The sequence below is a fragment of the Hippopotamus amphibius genome, chromosome 2 (genome assembly GCF_030028045.1).
Source record: "Hippopotamus amphibius kiboko isolate mHipAmp2 chromosome 2, mHipAmp2.hap2, whole genome shotgun sequence".
In the NCBI taxonomy this organism is placed as follows: domain Eukaryota; kingdom Metazoa; phylum Chordata; class Mammalia; order Artiodactyla; family Hippopotamidae; genus Hippopotamus; species Hippopotamus amphibius.
The window spans coordinates 139,545,861-139,571,669 of NC_080187.1; the positions used below are offsets into that span (position 1 = coordinate 139,545,861).

General features: G+C 43.1%; 1 protein-coding gene across 8 annotated transcripts in view; it reads left to right on the forward strand.

Moving 5' to 3' along the window:
• The window catches only part of AKAP13 (A-kinase anchoring protein 13), a 334,648-nt gene that overhangs the window by 300,472 nt on the left and 8,367 nt on the right, over positions 1–25,809 (forward strand). For 5 of the 8 annotated variants that reach the window (XM_057725147.1, XM_057725150.1, XM_057725151.1 and 2 more), the window contains 16 exons: positions 1,036–1,102; positions 4,965–5,100; positions 6,544–6,656; positions 7,266–7,418; positions 8,043–8,293; positions 10,615–10,740; positions 10,857–10,974; positions 11,629–11,877; positions 15,039–15,115; positions 15,672–15,853; positions 15,975–16,057; positions 18,283–18,477; positions 21,803–21,964; positions 22,417–22,487; positions 22,960–23,004; positions 25,596–25,646. In XM_057725147.1, coding sequence (XP_057581130.1) covers positions 1,036–1,102; positions 4,965–5,100; positions 6,544–6,656; positions 7,266–7,418; positions 8,043–8,293; positions 10,615–10,740; positions 10,857–10,974; positions 11,629–11,877; positions 15,039–15,115; positions 15,672–15,853; positions 15,975–16,057; positions 18,283–18,477; positions 21,803–21,964; positions 22,417–22,487; positions 22,960–23,004; positions 25,596–25,646 — 2,079 coding nt within the window. The remainder of the gene's footprint in view (positions 1–1,035; positions 1,103–4,964; positions 5,101–6,543; positions 6,657–7,265; positions 7,419–8,042; positions 8,294–10,614; positions 10,741–10,856; positions 10,975–11,628; positions 11,878–15,038; positions 15,116–15,671; positions 15,854–15,974; positions 16,058–18,282; positions 18,478–21,802; positions 21,965–22,416; positions 22,488–22,959; positions 23,005–25,595; positions 25,647–25,809) is intronic. The other 3 variants (XM_057725149.1, XM_057725154.1, XM_057725148.1) reach the window with 2 other exon arrangements.

Sequence of the window (25,809 nt, forward strand, 5' to 3'; positions counted from 1 at the left end):
TATGATTTGTACCTTCCCCCCACTTCCTCCCCCCACCCAGTGTAAGCACCAAAGTTGCCAAGCAGTCCAAAGTCAGGAGTGCTTGACCCGTTGATATCTCCTAAGCACATAGAACAGTACCTGGCCTGTAGGTCCGTAAATGCTGGGGAGGTGGATGTCGAGCGACAATCCACTGCAGCTGAGGGGCCACTGCCTCCTCTAGACAAGATGTGCGGGCCCCAGACCGCTCTTTCCCTCCTCCTCCAGCTCCCCTGTGTCCTTTGTTACCTGCCTGATCCCACAGGCATTTGACTTTGTGATGTCTGGTAAGACCACTGTTACTGTGGATGTGCTGTAGAGAAGGATGATGATGGGGATGTAGCATATCCCATAGAAGAGAATGTATCAGTAACCTGAAAGGGGGAGTTCTATTTTAAGTGGACCCCTTTTCACTAATGGTTTATCCCAGACTAATTGCTTCAATATGTAATTTCTCACACAAAATGTCTCTGTTATATGCTACAACAAAAGTCTTAACATTAGCACTTTACCTAAGAATTATTTAACACCTTATAAATGCGAGTCACTGGAGAAACAGAAACGGAAAGGGCACAGATGCTGCTCCTAAGGAACCAGCACTCTGGTGGGGAAGATGGACAAGCAGACAATGACCATAAATAAGGAAGAAACCGGGGGGGGGGGGAGGCGTGCACAGGATTCTAAGGGGTGCCAGTCACTGCCTCGGGTGAGGAGGAGAAAGACGCTAATGGATGGCTCTACCAGGGAGGGATTATCTTGCAATAGGAGAACTCTGTGCCTGTGAAGGTGAGAAGAGCATTCCAGGCAGAAGAGACAGCATCTGCAGGATCAGAGTGCTTGGTGGGGTCAGAAGAGAGCCGGAGGAGGTGGCTGTGGCTGGAACTAGGATGCTGAGGACCATTGGTAGGAACAGAGCAGGAAAGTAGGAGCATATGGCTTCCTGCTCTAGGCCTCTTGAAACTTGACAGAAGATAAATTGTAAATGCAGTCTTCACGTAAACTTTCTTTTTCTTTCAGCAGCCCAAAGGGAGCCTTCAGGCACATGACACGTCCTCACTGCCCACCGTCATTATGAGAAACAAGTGTAAGTAGCTCAGCTCACCTCTCATAATTCCTTTTATCCTCTCTGGTTCGGGACTTAACCATACTTCTATAGTATTCGTTTGTTATTCATAATCAAGATTTGAATACCTGTTTTGTGGTAACTTAGAGAAGGCTGCAGTTTCGTTGACCAAAAGCTTGACCTTCTGCCATCAAACTCTCTGGAAGGTTCTAGAATAGTGTGTGTCTTAGCTTAAAAGGCAGCACCTTAGCCCTGTGTATCTCAAAATTTCTCTTCCGTGAGCCAATGGTGAAACTTGCTTTTAGCACTGTCACAGTTGCATCATATGAAATCTTGCTTATTAAACTTCTTGACAAACTGTGAAGCTATAAAATAGTTCTTTTTTTTTCTTTTTCCAAGGACTTCAATGGTACACAAAGTGAGTAAATCACACCTCTTCCATTCACATCAACCTGTCTTCTCCAGTCTCTGCAAAGCTCCACTTTGGTTTTACTTAATATTTTCCTCTTTTCATTTTCCATTCCCTATCTCATTCCTTTCCCCTCCTAAGCATGCACTGCAGTATGTTTAATGTAAACATCTCTAATCTGCCATCTCTTTAGACACACGTGTACCTCTGAAGATATCTTATTATTTTGTGTGTTGAATTGAAATTGGACGATATGACTTACGTTTATCCATTATGCTTTTTTTCCACTCAGTATGGTTTTGCGTGTTATTATACGTAAGCTGTTGTCTCAGATCGCTGTGTGGTATTCTTTCATAAACATATACCACATTTTAATTATCAGTGCCCCTGAAAACAGTTATCTGAGTTGTTTCTGACTCCTGCTGTAAATGATGCAGTAATGAGTATCACCCTAATTAGCTCTATGAGAACCCTTGTGAGACTTGCCCCAGGCCATGTTTCTCAAAGTGTAGCTCCATAATCAATTAGAAGTGCCAGTTCTTTGGCCCTACCCAGACCTACTATATCGGAGACTCTGGGGTGGAGCCCAGTGACCTGTGCTTTAGCAGATGCTCCAGGGCGGTGATGCACACACTCGAGCATGAGGCCCCCTGACTGCCCTGTGCCCGACTGCTCTGCATGTGCCCAGTCAGCTCCTGCAGGCTTGTACAGACTGTGCCACCAAGGAGGATGTGGAGTCCCTTTAGAAGTCTGGTTATTACCCATCTTTGCATGTAGATTCCTAGAAGAAAAGTTGTGCCCGACTGTCAACCACTTTAACCAGTAGTCCAACTCATTCCAATACCTTTTACAAGTCTAATCTTCCTTAAAAACTTCTTTTGTTCTGTGACATTATCTCATATTTCAAAAACCTTTTTTTTCCTTTCAAATCAGGTAAAATAACATCTTTCCAAAAAATACCTATTATATTACCTCTGACCCCCACATATATTCCTCTTTCTTGTTTTGCCCCTGTTTTATTCCTGAGGTAATACAACGGGAAAAGTACAGATTGTGGGTTCAAGTTGTATGGGTTTGAGTCCCAGCACCCCTCTTTTTTTTTGTTGTTTTTTCTTTCTTTTTTTTTTTCAGATCTTTATTGGAGTATAGTTGCTTTACACTGTTGTGCCAGTTTCTGCTGTACAATAAAGTAGATCAGCTGCATTTATACATATATCCCCATATCCCCTCCCTCTTGAGCCTCCCTCCCACCCTCCCTATCCCACCCCTCTGGTCATCACCCATCGTCAAGTTGATCCCCCTGTGCTATGCAGCAGCTTCCCACTAGCCATCTATTTTACATTTGGTAGTGTGTATGTGTCAGTGCTACCTCTCACTTTGTCCCAGTTTCTCCTCCCTCCCCCCCGCCGCCACCGCCGCACTGGTTCCTCAAGTCTGTTCTCTACATCTGAGTCTTTATTCTTGCCCTGCCACTGGGTTCATCATTACCCAGCACCCCACTTAACAGCTGCTTAACCTTGGACATTTACTAAATCCCCTTGTTCCTTGTTTTCCTCCTCTGAAAGGATGGTAATAGTATCAGCAGGTGGTCGTCAGATTTAAAGGAGATGACGGCAGTGAAGTTCTTAATGGTAGGCTTCCTTCAGTGCTAGCTTTCACCAGCTACCACTACTGTCATCACAAATACAGTTGCTGAGGCTCAGAGAAAGTTAGCAACTTCCCTAAGTGGAGTGGATTGGTTTCAACAAGGGAAAGCTGTTGTTTTCACTGCCCCTCCCCTATGCTGCCTTTTAGGTGAAAGTGTTCTTTATAATTTTCAGGGCTCTTCATGACATGCCTTTGTTCTGCTTCTGCAGCCATTTCACTGACCACTTATATACACCCTCTACTTCCTTTCCTGCTTGTTATCTCCCTTTCACATTAGCCCCACACGAGTGTTTCTGCCTTGCTTCATACAGTTCTCCTCAACAGAATGTCCTCTTTTTCCATCAGCGTATCCACATCCTTACTCTTCTTCAAGAACTGGTGTTTCTTCCTCCATCAGCTTTTATCTGCTCGCCAGCTTCCCTTCTGAGACGCTGAGGATGTGCTCCAGACCCTTGAACACTTGAGCATCTCTCTTCCCTGCAAGTTGCCCTGCTTCCCTGTTGGGGCAGGGCCCACATCTGCTAGTTTCTTGTGTGCTTCCTGCAGGAAGGGTCTGGTCCTGTTATGGGGTAGCATGTTTCTGGTGTTTATTATATATATCACCTTCTAAATAGAATTTGAATTGGAAATTAATGGTTTTATTAATTTTATTAAGTCAGAAACATCCTGTAATACTGTGAAGCCATAACAGCTGCCCCAGTCTTAATTCCTTCAGCTCCTGATGCTCCTGGGGATGGACAGATAATGCAGGTCATGTCTGGGGCAGGAGCTCAGTTACCAAGGAAAAATAATTTGTTACCCAGATGCCAGTGTGACTGCTTTAGCATGAAATTAGAGCTCCAGTTTCCTCTTTGGTCATGATCAAGAGAAATATGCAGTATTGAGGACAAATAAGCTATGTGACATCAAACGTGTGTTGCGTTTTCCTCATCTGTAAATTAAAGGAGTTGTTCAAAACCTGTATTCTCAGGCATTGTACGGAAGAATCACTTGGGGAGCTGGTAAAATGTGTAGACTCCCAGGTCCCACAGGACAGGGAGGGCTGGGAATTTGCATATCTACAAACCCCTCGCACGTTTCTTGGTAGGTCCTCCCAAGGAACACTGGCCTCAGTTATCTCTGAGGCTCCTTTTATCCTAAAAATTCTTATGATCCTTTTCTCTTACTTTGAATTAGTTTAAATTTTTAAATTATGTGATACTTTCACACGATTCTATATCCTCCTCACCTAATTTCCATCACACCCCACAGGTAACCACATAACATAGTTTTATATTTCTGTTCTTCAAGTTTCTTTATTAAAATAAAGCAAATACCATTTTGGATTATTATTATGTTTTTAAAACTGTAAAAGATGGTCTTTTGCGCACTTTATTCTGCGCCTTGGTTTTTTTTTTCCCCCTTAATAAATTATCCTGCAGATCTGTGTCAGTTCATGGGGAGTGTCCTCATTTCTTTTAAAGCTTCATAGTATTCATTCACGTGTAGGAAGTACCATGATTTATTAATTGATATTCTTTTGGTACTCAGTTTGTGTCATTTCCAGTCTTTTGCAAATTGCATTGAATAACTTTGGACTTGTGTCATGTTAAACATAAAGCAGTAAATCTTATAGAATGAACATATCCTAAAATGGAATCACTGGATCAAAGGTATAGGCATTTACAGTTTCAATAGCTATTGCCAAGTTGTCCTCCATAGAGTTTTTGTACCCATTTACGCTCCCAGGGTAAATCTCTTTGAAAGCAGTTTGCTTCTGTTTGGCATTTGTCCAGTGAGTCGGTGCTGGTGGGCATGGGTCATTTGGTGTCCTCTGTTTGTTTACAGCCTCCCAGCCCAAGGAGCGCCCTCGGTCCGCAGTCCTCCTGGCCGATGAAGCCATTGCCGCCCCCATGTTTGTTAACAGACGGTCCCAGCAGAGTGTCTCACTCTCCAAAAGTGTCTCCATTCAGAACATTGCTGGGTAAGTGGGGATGCAAAGATAGCACAGTTGACATCTCGGTGACAGGAGCATAATAATTTACACCATTCGGCAAAAAGACTGTTTTAGAAGAAAATGTATAATGTAATGGGTTGGTGCACAGCTGAGTGTTGCAGATGTGGGGTGAGGGTTGCACCTCAGTGCACCGTCATGATCACCATTTAGTAACAAGGATCCCCTTTAAACACCATTTTCAGGCCAGTTGTCTTCTGCTTTTGTACATGATCGGCCCTGCTTTTGAAGAACCTGCCTTCTAAAAGGATGATTTTTAGATCAAAATAAGAGGTGGAATAGGAAAAAAGATGATTTAGTTCTGAATGTTTGGTTGCAACCACTTATATTTTCGGATGTCATACCTGACTGTTGGTCAGATGAACCCTGGGGGGAGGGGTAGTTTTGGTTTTGTTTTGCTTTTTTATTTTTTTACTCTTATTTTCCATCCTTGCCTTTTGACTCTTAAGTCATGGATGTGAATAATGGGCTGGGTATTACAGTAGGTTCCCAGTGCCTCCTCTGCACTGAGTTCCTCTTGTGGTCCCTCCAGAAGTTGCTGTGACCCCTGACCCTTCAGGCCTCAGCTGTCTGTGGTTAGCACAGAGCCGATTATGATGTCGCTGGCTGCTTGGGATAAGGTGCCTGCCTTCCCATCCAGTAAAGAAGTCATCTCAAATGTAGGACTCAAAACATCTCTTGCAGCTCTCTTAACCTAGGCTGGAGAAAAATTCCTAACTGAAGGATGCAAATCTCCTTTTGTCTGTGTTTCCTAGTAACCTCTGTGCTGGCTAATGTTTCTTCCTCCTTAAAAAAAAAAAAATGTTTCAGGTATTTTTATATTGTTTTGTCTTTGTGTTGTAATTATCCAGAGGCTTTCTTTTCAAAGTTGTTATATGTTATCCAAATTAGTTTACATTATGACTTTTAAAAGTTGGCCTTTAAATAAAATTTAGTTTTAAATGACTCTGACTTACTTTTGTGTTGTACCGCAAACACCTACTGGGTGCCTAAGGTGCTTGCTGGTGAGTTGGGGGTCAAGAAAAGTCCAAAGAATACAGTGTAATGTAAGTGCTTGGTCTGTAGTCATTTAGGGAACACGGGGAAAAAGTATAGTGGTTAGACATGAGTTTCAAACAGAAGTTTCTTACATAATGTGTATGCAGTTTGAGGGAAGAGCATTCTCCTTGCTACCTATCGTTAAAAAAAACCCCAAGGCTCAAAAAGTTCATGCTTACAGTGGTGTTAAATGCCTCCAGCCTTCCTTAATAGTTCGTGTTGTATATTGCTGGCTACCTGATGTAAGTAATTTGTCTTCAGTCAGTGTAGTATTTGCAACCAGCTGTCATTTTATCGTTTCTCAGATCCTCACTTAAGACCACAAACCAGAGCTTCTCAGAATGTATCTGACAGTATGTTTCCTTTTGTCCCCAGAGTTGGCAATGATGAGAACATATCAAACACCTGGAAATTCCTGTCTCATTCAACAGACTCACTGAATAAAATCAGCAAGGTCAATGAATCAACAGAGTCTCTTACTGATGAGGGTAAGCGGAAGCTGCGGCCTGTATTGTGTGTGTCTGTAGAGACTCAGTGCTGTCATGTAGAATGCAAGCACTGACGGAATCATGGTTCCTGCCTCGTCCTGACTCCTGGGAAGCTTCTCTAAACTGTCTGTAAAGCATCCAGTGCTTTATAGTGAGTTGGTAAACCCACTTATCCAGTTGTTAGATAGTTGTCCACGGAAGGATGTCATTGATTTTAATGTGGTCAGACTCTGGTACAGACGCCGCTGCTTCCCCTAGACTTTCATACACGTTCAGTTTTGGCTCTTTTGGCACAGTTGTAAGCCTGCTCTCTTAAATAAGTAAAGTCACCAGGACCCCCCCCCGCAGTTCCTACTTCGTTTAGGAATCAAGTCTTAATCGCCTTTGATTTATGTGCCACTTATCACCCTTAACCAAAGTCTTGAATACAGAGTATGTCGCTCCTGAAAAGAAAATCTTTTCTAGTAGAATACATATTCTATGAACATCCCTGTATTGGTGCAGAGTGTTTATGTCTCATGAAATTATCACCCCAAGGAATGCCCAGCAGAGGTTTTTTAGAGGTCACAGATGCAGCATTCTGATATTAATTTTTGTTTGTATTTTGAGGAGTAGGTACAGACATGAATGAAGGACAGCTAATGGGAGACTTTGAGATTGAGTCCAAGCAGCTGGAAGCAGAGTCCTGGAGTCAGATAGTGGACAGCAAGTTTCTGAAACAGCAGAAGAAAGATGTGGTCAAACGGCAAGAAGTGATTTATGGTGAGACTCTTCATGTGCTCTGCTGATATTTGATTTGTGTTGTCTGGCATTGTTTATTGGGTAATTTATTGCATTATAGCAAGTCAGTTTTCAAGTATGTAGCATCTCAAAGATTTTCTTTAAAAACTTTGAGGTATAGAGACATGATCTTATTTCTATCCTTTCCTCTCTCTGTAAAATTATCTTCTCTAATTTTATTGAACATTTTATTTCATGTGAGTGCTTATTTATGCAATAGTCCTAGAAAGAGATCTCTTATGACAGTACAGTTTAATTCCTCAGCTACAGTCGAAACTAGACTAAACACAAGTCATTCCTGGGAAATAGGAACATAGTAAATTATGAAAGGTCTTGAATCCCAACGAAGACCACTTTGGAAACCACCATTTAAGAGTGATGAAATGCAGTATGCCTGTCAGAAAATAGTGTGAGGTCCCATGAGAAATAGAGGAATAGGATGAAAACGCTTTAGGGAAAAGGCAGCTATTGACCCAATTTTAAAGTTTAAATTGGGCTGTAAACAACCTTAAGACAAAATGGGCTCTTTCAGTAGCAGCAGACACGCTTTGCGGGAGAATCCTCCAGGAGAGCGTTCCTGACGGTTGAGCCTTGTCCCTCCCCCAGAGCTGATGCAGACGGAGTTCCACCACCTGCGCACACTCAAGATCATGAGTGACGTGTACAGCCGGGGCATGATGGCCGACCTGCTCTTCGAGCAGCAGATGGTGGAGAAGCTCTTCCCCTGTTTGGATGAGCTGCTCAGTATCCACAGCCAGTTCTTTCAGAGGATCCTGGAGCGGAAGAAGGACTCCCTGGTGGATAAAAGTGATAAGAACTTTCTCATCAAGAGGATCGGGGATGTGCTTGTGCACCAGGTGAGCAGCAAGAGGGCCCTCGTGCCTCTTGCGCACACGGGGGCCCCGTAGCCATGGGTTCACAACCTGACTGTGCCACTCGTGATCTCTGTGAGCTTAGGCAAGGGATTTCACCTCTCCCATCCTCAGTTTCCTTTTCTGTAATTGAGGACAGTAGATTTTCTCTTTTAAGCTATTCCAAAATTTAAAAGACATGTATATATAAAGTACCCAGCATACATGGTAGATATGCAACAAAAGTCAGTTTTTCTTCCTCAGAGTCTGTACCAACATCAGAGATACTGTAGTTTAAGAGATCAAAAAATATTTGTTGGAAGTCTCAAATGCAACCTGTGCCTCAAATCAAAAGGCTCATTTATCTAAAAACCACCTGAGCCTAAAAACTTGAGCAAAAAATCTGTAAAATAATTCATAAAATATATCTTGCTAATATTTTCATCAAGGTGTGGTAGGGTTTCAATCCTACATCAAAAGCAATTTGGCTAAAAATTATTTTGATACTTTCAGATGTATATGTCATAAGCAGTTTCTAAATGTTTCTTTTTTAAAACATTCTTTTTGAAAGAAAAATAATGCTAGTATGACCTTTACAGGCAGAGGGGCATCACATCACATCTGACTAGCTCTTTCTCACTAGCAAGGCTGCCTCACTGTAGAAGCAGAGACTTACTAGCTGGAACATTTGCCTGAGGATTGGAAAATGTCCTTTCCTTGTATTCTTGAGCCAGTACCGCTTTTGTCATTAATTCATTGTGCCTTCATTCATTCATTTTTCAAGTTTTTACTGGGCATTTACTCAATACCATGTGGAACCACAAAGGTAAATATAGTTTAGACCTCTGCCTCATGGAACTCATGTTCTAGGAGTGAAGATAGGCATGTCATGAAATAAATGCAAATGCAGTGTGGTCAATGTGTTCACGCTGGTGGTCAGGGCCTCAAAGTGGGTGCAGTCAGCTCTGCAAGTGAGGACCCTTCTTCCCCAAACATCTCCCCTCCTGTCATTTTCCATGTTTCTTCCTCTGCCCCTGCTCTCCACCCTCAGACCCGCACAGGTACCTCCTCTGACCTTGTAGTTCCTTGTGTTTGTGCACATCCTCTAGTAAGATCTTCGCCCCATGGTGTGCATTTGTTGGTTCTGCGCGCCAGCGCTAGAATTACCCTTTTCGGGCCCCTGCTTTGTGATGGGAGCAGGTCACATAAAAATTTCCATGCCTCAGCTTCTTTGTTGGTAAAGGGAGAAAGGAAAGGCTACCCTGAATGTTTTTTCAAGTTTCGGGATAAGGATCAAATTGTGTTGCCTCCAGAGATTATTAGTCCAGAGGTAATCGATGCCTAGCACATGTCATATGGACCACATACAGAAACTCAGCGGTTACCCCACAGGGAACGTAGCTTCAGACGAACTGTTGAGATTGCACACACTTGGGAATGATGTGAGGGTCATGCAGGTTTGTTAGAACTGCTGGCCCGAGGTAAGTGGAATAAACAGATCCCTAGGTAATGGCAGCTGTTTCTGATGTCTTTCTAACTTATCAAGATGACATTTTTAAGACCGCTACCTCATGAAAGAATTCTAGTGAGTCTCTTTGTTTTATTACTATGTTATGACAAATGGAAGTTAGAACACATTTTGTGTTTCTTATGTGCACAGTAAGTACATAGATATTTCAGTGTCTATTATTTTTTAAATATCTGTGACAGCTTCATTGAAATATAATTCGTATGCCATGTGACCCACCCATTTAAAGTGCACAGTTCAGTGGTTTTTAGTGTCTCCATGGAGTTGTGCAGCCATCCCCACGGTCAGTTGTAGAATGTGCTTTATCGTCACCGCCGCGCCAGACTCCCCAGCCCTAGGCAACCACTGAGCTGCTTCCTCTGTGGATTTGCCTATTCGGAACATTTTATATAAATGGAATAAAACAATATGTTGTCCTTTGTGACTGGCTTTTTCATTCATACGTATATACCACATTTTATCCATTTATCCTTCGGTGGGCGCTGGGTTGTTTCCATTCTGGGGCTTTTGTGAAAAATGCTGCTGTGGACATGCGTAGACTTGTTTTCATGTGGATGTAACATTTTTATGTCTAGGAGTGGAATCGCTGGGTCATCTGGTAACTCTGTATTTAACTTTTTGAGGAACTGCCAGATGGTTTTCCAAAGCTCCTATACCATTTTAATCTTTTAATCTTTGGGGGGAAGTTATGAGGCCGCTCTCTTGAGTTTTACAAGTAGACTGGGAACTTTGGACAAAATGGTAGTATGAGTTTAGCACCCTGAGTCAGGGCGTAACCTCTGTTCTCTTTCCTCTGCAGTTTTCAGGGGAGAGTGCAGAACGTTTGAAGAAGACGTACGGCAAGTTCTGTGGGCAGCACAACCAGTCTGTGAACTACTTCAAAGACCTTTATACCAAGGATAAGCGCTTCCAGGCTTTTGTGAAGGTACGGGTGTGAAACATCACAGTCCCCATCATCGTCCAGAGCAGGGTGGCACTGTCAGTTTTAGCCCGAGCCTTCCTCCTTGGGTAGTTCCTGACACTGGGTTTACTCCTCTGCAGAAGAAGATGAGCAGTGCAGTCGTACGGAGGCTTGGAATTCCAGAGTGCATATTGCTTGTAACCCAGCGGATCACCAAATACCCAGTTTTGTTCCAAAGAATATTGCAGTGTACCAAAGGTGAGTCTCTCTTTTGACTCAGTCTTGCTTGCCAGTGGACTGTTTCCTGTCTGTCCAACGGCACTGGAGACCGTGTAGAGAATGTCTAAAAGAGATCCTGTGTTTTATCTTAAAAACAGTTTTCTTAAGTGAAAACATGAAATGTTAGATCACCAGACCAAGGGTGAATGAGAGCAAGAAGGAAAGGAAATGACCATGTAGTGATTCCAACGAGAGTTCAGTGACCTGAACAACATGTCACTTGTCACTAGACTGGGAGATGATTCCCACCTGCAGGTGCTAGAATCGCTGCTATTTCTCGTTTAATCACTACTTAGTAGTTTCTCTCTTGGCTAATCCTACTCCTAGACAGTTACATTAAGGATTAGATAAAACCAAGACATAAATAAAAAACTCGTTGCTCCTCTCCCTCCCTAAAAATGTTGGGTTCCTTCCACTTTACAACATGGCATATAATTGCATGTCATCTGTATAATTGAAATGTCTAACTTTATTTAAACTCTGACATAGCGAGGGGTAGGCACGTGCCCTTGGACGTGTTGGCTTCACTCTGCCAGCGTGCCCACAGAGGGAGGACGAGGATGTGGAGCATGAAGGTAGGATTCCCCCTCCTCCTCCTGCTCATTAGAAACAGAATTATTCTTTCCTTCTCAGACAATGAAGTGGAGCAGAAAGATCTAGCTCAGTCCCTGGGCCTGGTGAAGGACGTGATTGGAGCTGTGGACAGCAAAGTGGCAAGTTATGAAAAGAAGGTCCGTCTAAATGAGATTTATACAAAGACAGATAGCAAGTCGATCATGAGGATGAAGAGTGGTCAGATGTTTGCCAAGGAGGATCTAAAGCGGAAGAAGCTCGTGCGGGATGGGAGTGTGTTTCTGAAGAGCACAACAGGGAGGTTGAAAGGTGAGGTCATCCTTGTCTGAGTGTAAGTGTGTGCCAGAGGGGAGCAGGCAGAATCCAGGTGTTACCAGGTTGTCCCTCGGGACCCATGTCCAGACATCTCACAGGAGCAGCCGTCGTTTAATTGCTCCTAATCTTCTGTCAGAAAGGGCTGGTGTGCGATGGCGTACAAAACCACGTGGAATACAGTAAGATAACAGGGAAACAGTGCAGTCAGGGGAAACTATAAAAGGTTTTTGAAGAACAAAGCAAAGGGTAAGATTCACACAAAGACACAAGCTGTTAAGGAAGGTGTGATCCCCTGTGAGAGGTGGGCAACAAATTTGGGGTTGGGGTCTCTGGCAGAACAATTGCTAGGAGGGAAACACCATTAGTTGCACAATTCATAGGCTTTCTGAGATTAAACATACCTCACTCATTCCGAAGAGCTGTTAGAGGAATTTTCAGCTCCTGAAACCTTAGAGAAATGAAAGTTTAACTCATATCAACTGGATTTATTACTAAACTTTGTTACTCGTATCTTTTTATGCTTCTCTAAGCAGAAGAGATCATAAAAGAGTCATTTTCCATTTGATTTTAGTTTTACTTTTTAAATGATCAGCCCCATCAAGTTAAGGGTCTTAGGAGGCTTGTTCATTCATCTGTACATCTGGTTTGTTTGGTTTTTTTTTAATAATTGTTTTCATCAAACCTATATCCTCTGGACCTGTATGGTAACTCTAACCTCACCAGTAGCCTTGGGTATACCCAGCCTGCCGGCCCAGCCTCAGTGAGCTGAGCACACAAAGCAGCCCAGTGCTGTCAGCCCCACTGGTGTAAAATTCAGACGAATGAAATGTGTACTTCTCTCATCGCCAAGGTATAAGTAATGCTGTAGGTAGCTGCTATCGGAGAATCCCCAAGAGTCCTTAGCTAGGGTCTCACCACGCCCAGACCAAATAGTAAAGAAGTCCCAGGCAGTCAGCTGCCCTCAAAGGTGAATGAAGTTGGGGTCAGAATGAAGGGACTTGTAAAGAGGTTCTTGCTTTGCAGTATGTTGGTGGCTAGAATAGAGGCAGGAACTAAGGACAAGGAGGAGGGATGAGGAGTGGCATTTGAGTTAAGTCTTGAAGGATGAAGAGGGGGGAGCCAGGCAGAAGGGAGGAGCCAGCATGGAAGCGTGGAGCTGAAGGATCTGGCCCATCAGGAAGGGTACACAGTTGGGGTCTCGGACAGGCAGCAGAGTGAGACAGGAAATACGGCTGAGGAATCAGCCAGGGCCAGGTTGGGTGGGTGCATGCTCCAGACTAGGGGGCTGACAGGGATGCTGGTGATGGGAAGAATTGGGCTCAGAATGGAAGGTTTTGAGCAGGAAAGGGGTGAATTAGAGTGTGTGTAGTTCAGCTGCTGGCAGCAGGGTAGAGGACAGTAGGAGTGTGGAGGGACTGGTGACCGAGACGAGGACGTCACTGTTGCAGGGATCCGGGAAAGAGCTTCTCCGGGCAGGGTCATTTCAGAGGGAAGAAACACCCTTCCCACCACCAGCCAGCTGTGCATCTCACTGTTCCGTGATGAACTTGAACTGCTTGATCCCTGAGGCTCCTTCCTTCCAGCCCTGATGCTCTGTGATGTCCTGGGACCACAGTTGAGGGCTGTGGCCTCACTGCCACTTTGAGGCCGTCTCTGAGGCAGCCTGGCAGTTGAGAAGTACCTGTCCTCTCTCATAAGGATGGATTTCCTAGAGCTGCTGCTGCCTGGAGCCAGCGCTGTGTTCTTTCTTTACACAGCAGTTTATTCATTCCCGAAATAAAAGTAATAGATTCCAGCTGTTGGAATAAAGTTGTGGTCAAAGAAATGGCAGAACGATAGGTTTTCTGGCCTGAAATGTCTCCAGTGGAGATAGGAGTTGGTGTTTAGTCATTTTCACCCCTGAGTGAACCTGTGCCAAGAACAGCCAGTCCTGTGTTGGGTAACCCTTGAAAGGGATGGGATTGTTTCTTTCTGATCTACTGACACCGATCACATAAACTTCAGGACCCAATAAAGTTGAAACTTACATTTTAGAATTTTTTTTTTTGGCAGACACCTGAACTATTTAAAAGTAAACTTAAAAAAACAAAACAAACAAACAAACTTGTCAAAACTAATGGTAGTGCATGGAAAATTACCGTGGTCTACGGTGAAGAACTAGACCTTTCTAGGAATCAGACATCCTTGCTTCTGTTTTCTTCATAGCTTTGCAATGAATTACAAAGAGAGGGCGCTGCAGTTTTGGCAGAAGTGGTAGAAAAGGCCAAGAGGGGCCTGACCGTCCAGGAGGGGGCTGTATAAGTCAGCCTGTTGTTTTCCCAAGGAGTCTTAATGCTCCCCTTTCCAGAGTGAAGGGCGGTACAGAGGGGTCAGTTTGTTCGATTTCAGGAGATGGCTCACGTCCAGGGATGTCCCACTTTGTCCTTAACGGAATAATGGGAAATGTCACTTCATACTCCTAGAGAATTAGAACAAGAGTTTGTGGCATTCTTTTGATTCCTGGATCCAACTAGAGATGTTAATTTGGCTTTTGTTTTAATTGAGAAGAAGAGAAGGCTGTTTCCATGATGCAGAGCAGTTGACTGTGCTGTGTTGGAACTGGGAGCAGAGCCACTGCACTCAACGTGTACTGTGACGGCAGTGGGCGTTGTCTAGCCATCCTTGTCCTCTAGGGCATGTGGACGAAGCCTGCCTTTCATTAGACAGAGAGATTCTTGTACATCACCTTCTGGCAGCCTTCCCGTCTGCTGTCCCATGCCTTTCCCGTTACTGTTATCAGAAGTTGAGAAATATTATGACCTGAGTGTTAGGACCTGTGGAATGTGATGCTATTTAGCATCTGTTAAAGTCCTGCTTTCCAACTTTACTCTTAAAGTATTTTATTCTTAGAAATCTTGCCTTGTGGGATATATCTTTCCAGTACTGAGTGCTTAAACCTTCCCAAGACAAGGCTTTGGTGATAAATCCCATTTTAAAATGCCTCAAAAAATCTAATGACCAGATCTGGACCCTGCAGAAATGTCAAATCCTTGCCTTGGAGGAGAGTGATAACATGCTGTGTGGGTGTGTGGCTGCGTTATCCTCTAATGAAGTGCCCGGAAGGTGGTTCACTGCTCAGTGGTCATTGTTCTCTCTTCCCTCTCCCCCCTCCACAGAGGTTCAAGCGGTCCTGCTTACTGACATTTTAGTTTTCCTTCAAGAAAAAGACCAGAAATACGTCTTTGCATCACTGGTAAGCAGAATTGTTCATCTCTACTGTTTGTAATTAATAGTATTCAAACTGTGAGGGTAGGTAGTGAGTGTAACGCTGTGCTCCTGCTCTCCCCGCCTCTAAAAATGGCTCAGGATGAATTCCTCTGACTCATTTCTCACGTACCCTTGCAATTTTCTGCCCACCTCCCTCCCCCCCGCCCCGTTATCTTTCTGTTCCCTCATAATCCTTGGAGAGCGTTTGGCATTTGATGTAAAAAGAAATCTGTCACTGGATTATTTCTCACACATTACATCTTACAGATTGTGCCAGTTTATAACATTCCCAAAGGACTCATCATGTAGGAAACAGGACTTGAACCTTGATAGCCTTAAATTTTCTTTTCCTTTTCGGAACTCTTTTTCTGTTGGATAAAATGTGAATGAAATAACGAACTATTTCCTTTTCTCCTAAATCTGCCGTTGTTTGTTAAGCCATATGCTTTAAAAAGTCTTCTCATCTCACCTTAGATGGAGGTCGTCTTAAGAGTTAGAACGTCGTATCCATGTCTTGTATCTGCGCTCTCCCTGTTTCCCAGGACCAGAAATCAACGGTGATCTCACTGAAGAAGCTAATTGTACGAGAAGTGGCACATGAGGAGAAAGGTTTGTTCCTGATCAGCATGGGGATGAAAGATCCAGAGATGGTGGAGGTCCACGCCAGCTCCAAAGAGGAGCGAAACAGCTGGATTCAGATCATCCAGGACACGATCAACACCCTGTGAGTCGCACAGACCAGCCCAGCCCAGCCCCGCCTCTTGGCGCCTCTGTGGTCTCAGTGCATGGGCCGCCTCAGGGTAACTGACACCTTAGGAATGTGCCTTTTTTTGTGGTTGTGTTAGGAACAGAGACGAAGATGAAGGAATTCCTAGTGAGAATGAGGAAGAAAAGAAGGTGTTGGACACCAAAGCCCGGGAGTTAAAAGGTAAAGCTGGTGGAAGTGATCGGAGGCCCTGTCTGGGGGCGTCTGCAGTCACTTAGAGTCCCTGCGGCTCCTCAGTCCCCGAGCTGTCCCAGCAGGCACATGAACCAGGGAGGGGAGTAGCTCCTGACAGAAGAGGAACCAAATCTGAGCTGACACAGGTCCTGGTGAACAACGGCTGCAGGAACATGTCTGATACTAGATCGAGGGGGTCTTGGTTCTCTTGTCTCGGTATCAGTGTCCTTGGACCCTGGTCACAGTCTTTGTAACTTTGTCACAGAAGAGTTTGCCAAAATGCATGGTCACATCTAAGATTAAAATAAGGAGAGAAAGGTACTTGTGGGAAAGAATTTTCCAGTTAATCTGTTTATCAGTTACCCCCGCTGCTGTGCCTTATGTTCCAAATATGTCGTGAGGTGGTCTGGGGAGAAGTGTGCTTATGGGTTATGTTTGACCACTGTCTGTCGAGGCCCTTCATGTAGTCTTGTCAGCATCCCTGCAAGACCTATATTCCAGTCTCCATTGTGCAGGTGAGAATGCTGAGGCCCACAAAGGCCCGAGCAACCCAGGGTCACACACACAGTGCCCAGCAGAGCCAGGGCTCTGCTTCCTGTCTGCTCAGCTGCGGGGCCCAGTGGTTGTCCCCCTTTCCCAGTGCGTACTGAGTATTCTGAAATAAATATGTGCTGTGGTTTGGGTAGAAGTAAGGCCCAGAGTCAAGTATATGTAGGTGTCCAAGTTTAGTTAGTTCGTTCTGTTTCAGCAGAGAGGGGAGAAAAAAGAAATAGATGGACAGATTAAGACTGGAGCCAGCATCACATTTTCATCTCTGCCTGGATTAGGATGGCAGAGATGGAAACTGCCTTCTTTCCACATGTGTGAAGCACCTGGCCAGGCATAATGCTAGGTGCTACAGATGCAACGATCCCTAAAACAGAGTCCTTGTCATGGGGACGCCCACACTCTGGCAAGGGAGGCCTACGTAAGTGGCAGGCCACCTAGACCACAGGCACATAGAATGTGTGTGGGACCCACGAATCCTGCCTGTGGTGAGTCTCACAGAGAGGCTGACACATGAGCTACACCTGAAAAAAAAACCCACCTCACCAGATGAGGAATAGTTAGGTGAAAAGTGAAAAAGGACTTGACACATCTGCTAAGGAATGAAGGTTTGGTTTGTCTGGAGAGTCAAGGCTGAGTGATGAGAGACTGAGCTGGGAAAGCACCATGTCTTTTAAAATTTATACAACTTTTAAGCAAAATTTAAACTTAAATTTTTTAAATTGGAATTGACACCAGTTGAGAGAATTGCTTGGGGGCTGGGGGAGCCCACTGGGAGTGGAAAAACCGGTTGGGGAACTCTAGGGATAAGTTTGGTGAGAAATGGGCTGGAGGGGAGATGGATGTAAGAAATGAGGAACCACTGTGGGTGGTGGGACAGAGTGAGGAGATGAAACCTCTCCCAGGTTTCCAGCTGGGTAATTGGGGGATGAAGATGTTGCTGACTGAGGAAGAGCCAGGTGGGGTGGCAAGAATGGAGAACAGAGGTTTCTGACCTACAGAGAACAAGGCATGTAGGTGCAGAGAGCCACTTGACAGTGGGACTAAGCTGTCTGGTGCTCAAAAAATGGGTAGGATTTGTGAGTTATCAACCATGGGAGTGAATGAGATCTCTGAGAGGAAAGTGTGTAAGGTATAGAAAGCAGCCAAGGATGGAGCCCGGGGCGGGGAGCCCAGGTATTCGTTCCATGGCAGATGGCAGGTCTCTAAAATGCCAGAGAAATAGTGTAGGAAGAGAACCAGCAGGGTCCTCAAAAGGGGGCAAGGAACCAGTTTTAAATGGAGGGAGGAGTCATCCGTGCCGGACAAAATGCAGTGAAAGTCTTCATTGGATTCAGCAGTGAAGGTAACCTAGAAAGAGCAGATGCACAGTGATGGGCAGAAGCCAGAGAAGAGTGTGGGGGTTGAGAAATAAACAGGAGGCAGGAGAGTGGAACAAAGTGCAAGCTTACGTCATGTCAGAAATTCTGGTGTTTGCCTGGAAAGATCCAGGATAGTTTTCCGGGTAGACATTACAGAGCAAAGACTTGATGCTGCCTCCACGAGGAAAGCGGGTGGGGAGTCTGTGTTCCTTGTTGTCCCACACATTACCACAAGGTGGCGCTCATGTCTTAGCCATTTCATACTGAACAGTCAGATCACTAGACCTCTTCTCCGTGCACCTGCAGAACAACTTCAACAAAAGGACCAGCAGATCCTACTCTTACTGGAAGAGAAGGAGATGATTTTCCGGGACATGACTGAGTGCAGCACTCCCTTGCCAGAGGATTGCTCCCCAACTCACAGCTCTAGAATCCTCTTCCGCTCCAACACAGAAGAGGCTCTCAAAGGAGGACCTTTAATGAAAAGTGCAATAAATGAGGGTAATTTACATTCAGCATCGCCCCCTCTTTGTCTGTTCCTACAGTGGTTTCCACACTAATATTATCTTCCAGTTCTTTTTTATTGCAAAATAAAGTACAAACACAGAAAACAACCCAAAACATATTTCACTTTAGTAAATTATTATCAGGTGAGCATCCTTGTTACTACTGCCTAGGTCAAGAAATAAAATGTGGCCAGAGTCCTAAAAGCCATTCCAGATGTCCTGTCCCCATCAGAGCTCTCTTCCCTCCCTCCTGAAAGGAACAGAAGTTGTCACTTTTACAGTGATGACTTAGGTTTCTTTATGGTTTTATGGCCAAGTGCCTATTCATAGACACTGTGGTTTAGTAGTGTTCATGGTTTTTGATATGTCTTTTAGGATTCTTCATTTTCAGTCTGCCATCCACCTCACCATCCTTTTCTTTTCCACACATGCATCCTGGAGTGATCAGAGCTTTTTGACCTATAGGTTTCTCTTTTGGATTTCATCCATGTAGCATTTCTGTTCTTCTGCCCTCCATTTCCATCAGATTGACAGCTGGATTCAGAGGCTCAGCTTCTCAGACATGATCCCTTTGGCAAGCTGTGTTTCTGTAGTGTTGTGTTCTTTCATCTAGAGACACAAAATGTCTAGTTGTCTTTTTTTGTTGTTGTTGTTAACATACAGGAGAAACAAGATAAAAGGATAAATGCCTAATTTTTTCTTCCCAGTATTTACCAGTTTTCAAGAGAGTGAATTGATTTATGGTCATTCTCTTAAAGTGACCAGTACTTTTAAAGTATTATTATAGGGACTTCCCTGATGGTCCAGTGGTTAAGACTCCATGCTTCCAATGCAAGGGGCAAGTGTTCAATCCTTGACCGGAGAGCTAAGATCCCACATACCATCTGGTGCTGCGGCAAAGGGAAAAGAAACACACACACACCCACACAGGAGCATTCCTTAGCTAAAATATGATCATAGACTCATGAATTTAAATGTATCTGATGGGCTTCAAGTCATTGCGATTCTTATCCTTATTGAAAGTTCCACAGGTCCTCTCTTTGCCCCTGAGCACCTCTTTGTGTGGCCTCTGAGTCCTTTTGACATGACCCCAACAGCCTTTGAGAGCTTCTTTGCTGTTTGGTATGTTAAGATGTTCCAGGCTCATCTTGTTTTCTGCCCATATCTGGAATTAGCCATCTCTCTAAGAAGCTCTGGTTTCTTTTAGTGGGAAGTGATGTTTTGAGACTGCTGTCTAGGCACTGGGGGTGGTTATTGCTACTGGGGTTTTCATTGTTACCAAGTAGGGCCTTTACAATGGACCACTTGAGGAGAAATGCATGTGGCGGGGGTGGGGGGGGGACGGCGGGTAATGAATTCACACTGATACATATTTAATTCAATTGTGGACTACAGTGTTTTTACTTAACCTCTTCTGTATTACATCGGTATCTCCTTTCTCCCACATTGTGAATCCTCATGCTCAAGGACACATCATAGAGATAAAAATCCTATATGTACCCTAACACACACATCAGAATAATAATACTAATATTACAGTCACTAAATGTGACTCTTATATGCTGTCTTCGTGCCGTCCTCTGCCTTTTTTTTTTTTTAACCAGCTGTACTGTGTCTACACTGTCAACTTACAGCCATCACATATGGCACTCTCTGCTTCTTAGCCCTGACCTGTAGTCCTCATTCTGCAGGAACCACCACCAGTTTCAATGTCTGTGTCCCTCTAGTCATTTTGGATGTCTGAAGCCTGTTCTTTAGTAGATGTCTCAGGAAAGGCTCCTGAGGATACTATACCCTGAGTCCTTGCATATTGGTAATAATTTGTGTCTTTTATACTTGAAAGTCTGTGGTGCTGGATATAAAATCCTTGGTTTGCATTTACTTCCTTTGAGTATCTTAATTTTCAAATATGTCATTCACTTTTTTCTGACGGAAAGTATTGCTGTCAGAGTCTGATCCTAATTTGATTTTGCCAATATAAGTCACATGCTCTTTGCATAGATGCCCAAAGGATTTTTTTTTCCCCCTAAATTCAAGTAGTTTTACTAGAATGTGCCTTGGTGTTGGTTATTCTTGGATGATGTTCTCAGGTTCACAGTGTTCTGTTTTGATATGTAGTTTCAGATTTTTCAGATTTCAGAGATATATTCTTATAGTTTTTAGTATTTTTCCTATGCCCTTTCTTTGATTTTCGTCTTCAAGAATTCCCACTATCCATATGTTGGATCATCTTTGCCTGTCTTCAATACTTCTTGCTTGCCTGTAGTACTTTTTATATCTTCATCTTTTTAATGTTTACATATCTTTTCCTTCACCTTCCATTTTCTTAATCATTTTCTGTTGGGTTTATTTGTTCTGATATTCTAGTTTTCATTTCTAAAGGAATATTTTTTTCTTTTGTTTTCGCTTGTTTGAGTTTTGCCTCCTTTCTGTGTTTGCTGATTCTGACTTAGGTTCTTTCATGTCTTGTGTCATTTTCTTTATCTTATTAGCTCACTTACTTTATGGTCATGTCCTTCTGATGTGCTTTTATTTTATGTAGGGAAGTTATGCCCCTTGTTCTCTCTCTCTCTCTTTTCTTAACTTTGTGTGGGATTTGACTTTGATTTATTTTCTGTCTCATTTTTGTGTGAAATAAGTTTCCTGAACTTTTAGGCTCAGGTAGCTTTTTTTCCTTCATTGGACTCTTGCATTGTTTTCACGTCATGTTTTTAGAAAATAATAATGGCTTGTCTTAGGAGAGTCCCTGCCCCTGTTTCCTCCCTTATTCCATCTGGACCGTCTTTTTCTTTTGTCTCTGTTGCCTCTCTCCTGCTCAATTTTCATTCTGCTTTCAGCACTTTCTCCTTTCTGTGGGACACTGCTGCTCTAGAAGAGAACCCCAGCTGGCTGGATTTGAGAATTCAGATGCTTAGATTGCTCTAGCCCCTTGACCTCACTATGGGAGGGGCAAAAAGCCTGCCAGTTTTAGCTGCTATTCTCAAATTGGTGCACCTTTCTTCCTAGGGAATTCATTTTGGCTACTTTGGATCTGACTTCAGGAGCCATGCTCCTTCTAATAAATTACCCTGCCTTCCCTGTACCTTTTTAAATTTCCTAGGTCTCATGTGAATAAGGCTGAAGATTTAATCTCTGAATTTCCAGTAGAATCCAAATAAAATATGTATCCTGAGCTGAGAGCTTTCTCTGAGCAAAGGAAGTCATGTAGTCACTTTGGAATATTCTGTTCATCTTGCCTGTACATACAGTGTATAACCATGAGATTTTCTTTTTCCCATTGAAAGAGGAGATATCAGTTTTGCATGTTTCCTTTCTTCCAGTGGAGCTCCTTCAGGGTTTGGTGAGTGGAAGCCTGGGAGGCACACTTGGGCAGGCTGTCAGCAGTCCTATTGAACAAGAAGGCGTGGTCTGCCCTGTTTCCTTGCCCCGGAGGGCAGAGACCTTTGGAGGATTTGACAGCCATCAGATGAACGCTTCAAAAGGCCAGTGGTTTTGAACTCTTGTGCATTTATGGGCAGTCCTTAACTATCACAACTAAAAATGATATGTACCCTGGTAGCTCCATCTCCTTTGCCCGCCTCAGTCAGTAAGTGTTTTAGTGATACCCTAGTGAGTATCTAGCTGCTGAAACACACAAGGACCTCTGCTAGCATCGTGCTCATTTTGAGCAATGAGAGAGGTTTTCCTGGGATCTTAGCTAAGCTATAGCCAAAGGGGTGATAACACTTGTTTTTCCTTTCTGCTTCTGGTTCTTCTGTATCAGTAAAATTATTAACGAACACTTAGCTTCCACCAAGTAGCTGCCCTTTTTTTTTTTGGCATTAATAGGATTCAGAAATATTCTGTCCCTAAGCTGTGTATATAGTATTTACTTGGCTAATTTGTTTTACAACTTTAAAAACAAAAACAAAAACTCGTCTGTTTATTTGTTTAGGAGGTGAGAAGGAAGAGGGAGATGATGGCCAAGATCTTAGGAGAACAGAATCGGACAGTGGTCTGAAAAAGGTATTTCTTTCTAAAATACACTCCCTAAGTCCTCCCTAGCACTTGCTCTAAATTCATAATCTTTGAAATTAGTGCCCTTTGATTTTGTTTTGGATGCCCAATTTACTATTTTTATTTGCTACTTTATCTAAGAGGAAAGCATGTTTTTAAGCAAACCGTATAATTCAGAGCCCCACATTCTTGGCCGTTGGGCCTGTCTGGCTCTGGACACCACGTCCTCACACAGCTCTGCCACGGCCCTGGCTGAACCAGTTTCATTAAAAGGCTTGTTTAAATGCACACACCCACCTGAACTCTTTGCAAGGCTTCAGTAACAATTCAGCTTCAAATCTTCACTACCTTGCAGTTGGGGGCTACTGTAGAAAAGAATGAAAATGGGAAGTCACAGACTAACTTTGATACACACTGAATATAATTAATGTCTCAGAGTCTTCAGTGTTCTAAATGCACTTTTTTTGTGTTTGTTTTATAGGGTGGAAATGCTAACCTGGTATTTATGCTTAAAAGAAACAGTGAGGTAAGAACATTATGAGCTACTTAAAAGAATATGATTTTGTTATAATTGCTAGGTCAGGAATATGCATTTCTGTTTTGCTGTGATGAATAAGCTGCTTTTAGCTGATGTGTGCAGTTGTCAGTTTCCTTTCCCCAGCCCCAGGGCATTGTCTTGTGTTTCTCTCTGAGCCCCTTGCTTTCTCTAAACATGGGCCATGAAGCTCCCATGGTGGTTTCTTTGTTTGCTTTGTTTTGTTTTGTTTTTTACATGCTGGTTTCTTTCTATCCATGCACACTGAGTAGCATTTGTAGCCACCTTTGCTGTAATACAAGCCTGGCACCAAAAGCCACAGTCTGGAATGTGGCAAATTAACTTGTCAGTAATTCTGGATAGTAATTTCTTATCCCGTGATTCAGGTTGAGTTTTCTTCAAGCACTGCTTTTCACTCTGAGTGTCTCTCTAAAAGTAGCCTTGGCGTCCCCTAGCTAGAGATCAAGTTCCCGTGTGAGTCTTTCACCTGCCTTCCTTTGAGTTCCGCTGACCCTGAAGGATAACCCACATCTTTCACTGTCTCCCTGTCTCCTTGGATCACTCTTAGGGAATTCCTCCTCAAGGCTACTACCATCTCCAAACTTAGTTGACTCCGAGCACGTGACTGTGTCAGCAGGTTGGAATTGGACACAGGACAGTGGGGTGTTAGAGTGTACCTTTCAGGGTGTTCTCTCTGTTTCTTCCTGTTTTTAATAGAATACCTTAAATCCCTGAGGAGCTCTGTTTTGAAATTTCAGATTAAGGGAATCTTTCCTTTCTTTCCTAAAACACAGAAGGATGTTGTCTTCTGTTTGTTGGCATGTTAGTCTAAACATTGTACCATCCTAACCCCCATTCAGAATGTCTACCCTTGAATGAAGTAAACCTGCTCCCACACAGGCTGTGGTGCTCTGGTGCTGCTTAAAAAGTAGCCCTTAGTTGATTTTTCCACTTGGCAACTTCCCCCCCCCCCCCCTTTAGTGAGAAGAATCAGGTAAGAGCTAGTACAAGGCCAGTGCTTTCTAGGCATTCCAGCGCGGATTACACACTGCAGATGTTCAGCCAGAGTCAGCTGGCCTGCTGCGACCTCTCCCTCTCTCTGTTAATTAAGAATAAACTTAAATGAGGGGTAAAAAGTATTCTCAGAAGAGCTAAGCCTTATAATTTTTTCGTGTTTTAAATGTTATAAAAGGAATACATGTTCATGGTAGAAGATTTGAAAAACATCCAATAATGTAAAAAAAAAATAAGTAAATATCCTACCACTGAAAAATAGCTACTATTAAAATGTTTGCTGTTCATATTGCTAGCCTTTTCTTCGACAGGACATGTATTTATGTGTCTAAGTTTGTGTGAGTGTGAATGCATAAAAACAGTTTTATACAGTTTGTTTCAGTACTCCCTGGAGCTTCATACCCTGCTTTTTTTCTCTTAACACACAGGAGCAGCGTTTCCCCAGGGCATATTTGTGGAAAACGTGCTAATTAACAGCTGCATATTAAATATTATGTTATGTGCCGTAATTTATTTAATCTTTCCAGTGGTTAATTCTTTCTCTACTTTTTTGCCGTTTAAGTGATGCAGCGAGAGCTCATATAGTTTTTTTGCATGGCTCTGATTATTTCCTCAGCATGCCATCCGCTCTCTGTTGTACAACATTCATCCCCGTCAGTACAAGAGGTATCCGTTCTCATCATACTTTCACCAACACTGGGAATTATTTTTTAATTGACATTTTGTTGACTTGATAAGTTCAAGTGGTTATTTCTTTACTTTTGCATTTTTCTGATTTCAAATAAGGTTGAGTCATTTTTTGATATGTTATGTAATTGGCCATTGTATTTCTTTTTTCATAAATTGCTGGCTTATGTTCTGTGCCTGTTTTTCTACTATTCATTATTTTATTGATCTACAAGAGCCTTTTTTAAATCAAAGATTTTTTTTTTTGCCTTGTTCTGTTCACTGTTTCTTTTGCCTTTTTATTGTACCTTTTTACATAGTAAAAGGTGAAATTTTGTGTGTGTGCGTGTGTGGTTTCTTCCATTGTTTCTGTCTCTGAAAAGCCTTCTGTTTCAAGATCAAAAAACAATTCTCATATTTTCTTAACTCTTCTACAGTTCTTTTCTACACTTAGCATTTCAATCCATTTGAATGTTTTTTCTGTGGATCCCACCTTAGTTTTTTCCAAAGATTTAGCCAGTTTTTTCAAAACAATTCACTAAATATTCTTTCCTTCTCCATTGACTGGAAATGCTCCTTATATCATATACTAAATGCTGTGGTTTGCTTCTGGGCTTTCTGTCCTGTTATACTGGTGCGTGTTCCACTTTTATGCCAGTCATTTTAAATAATTGGAGCTTTATAGTGCCTTTCACTGTGTGCTGACTTCCCCTCTACACACAGTTACTTTGTTTGATCTTGTTTTTCTTGGCTACTTGTACTGGCTTATTCCCTGTGGTGCTTTCAGTTTGGAAATACTTGAGTCAAATGCAACCCCCTTGCTGTGTGGTGGGATGGGTTCTTGTCAGATGACACACAGTGTGCTGGGGTCTGAGGTGACGGTCCATTGATTCCTTTTGCAGCAGGTCATCCAGAGCGTCGTCCATCTCCATGAGCTCCTCAGCACTTTACAGGTACGTGCCCTTCTCCTTTAGCCCTTTACTTCCTTGTTTCAAGAGAAACCATGATGAGCGTATTGTTGGCCTCCATCTTTGAAGTTTATCGGTGTCTTATGGGTAAACAGGACCCTCAGACTAGAGAAGACTGGCTCTCCCGATGAGAAAGGTTCCAAAACGC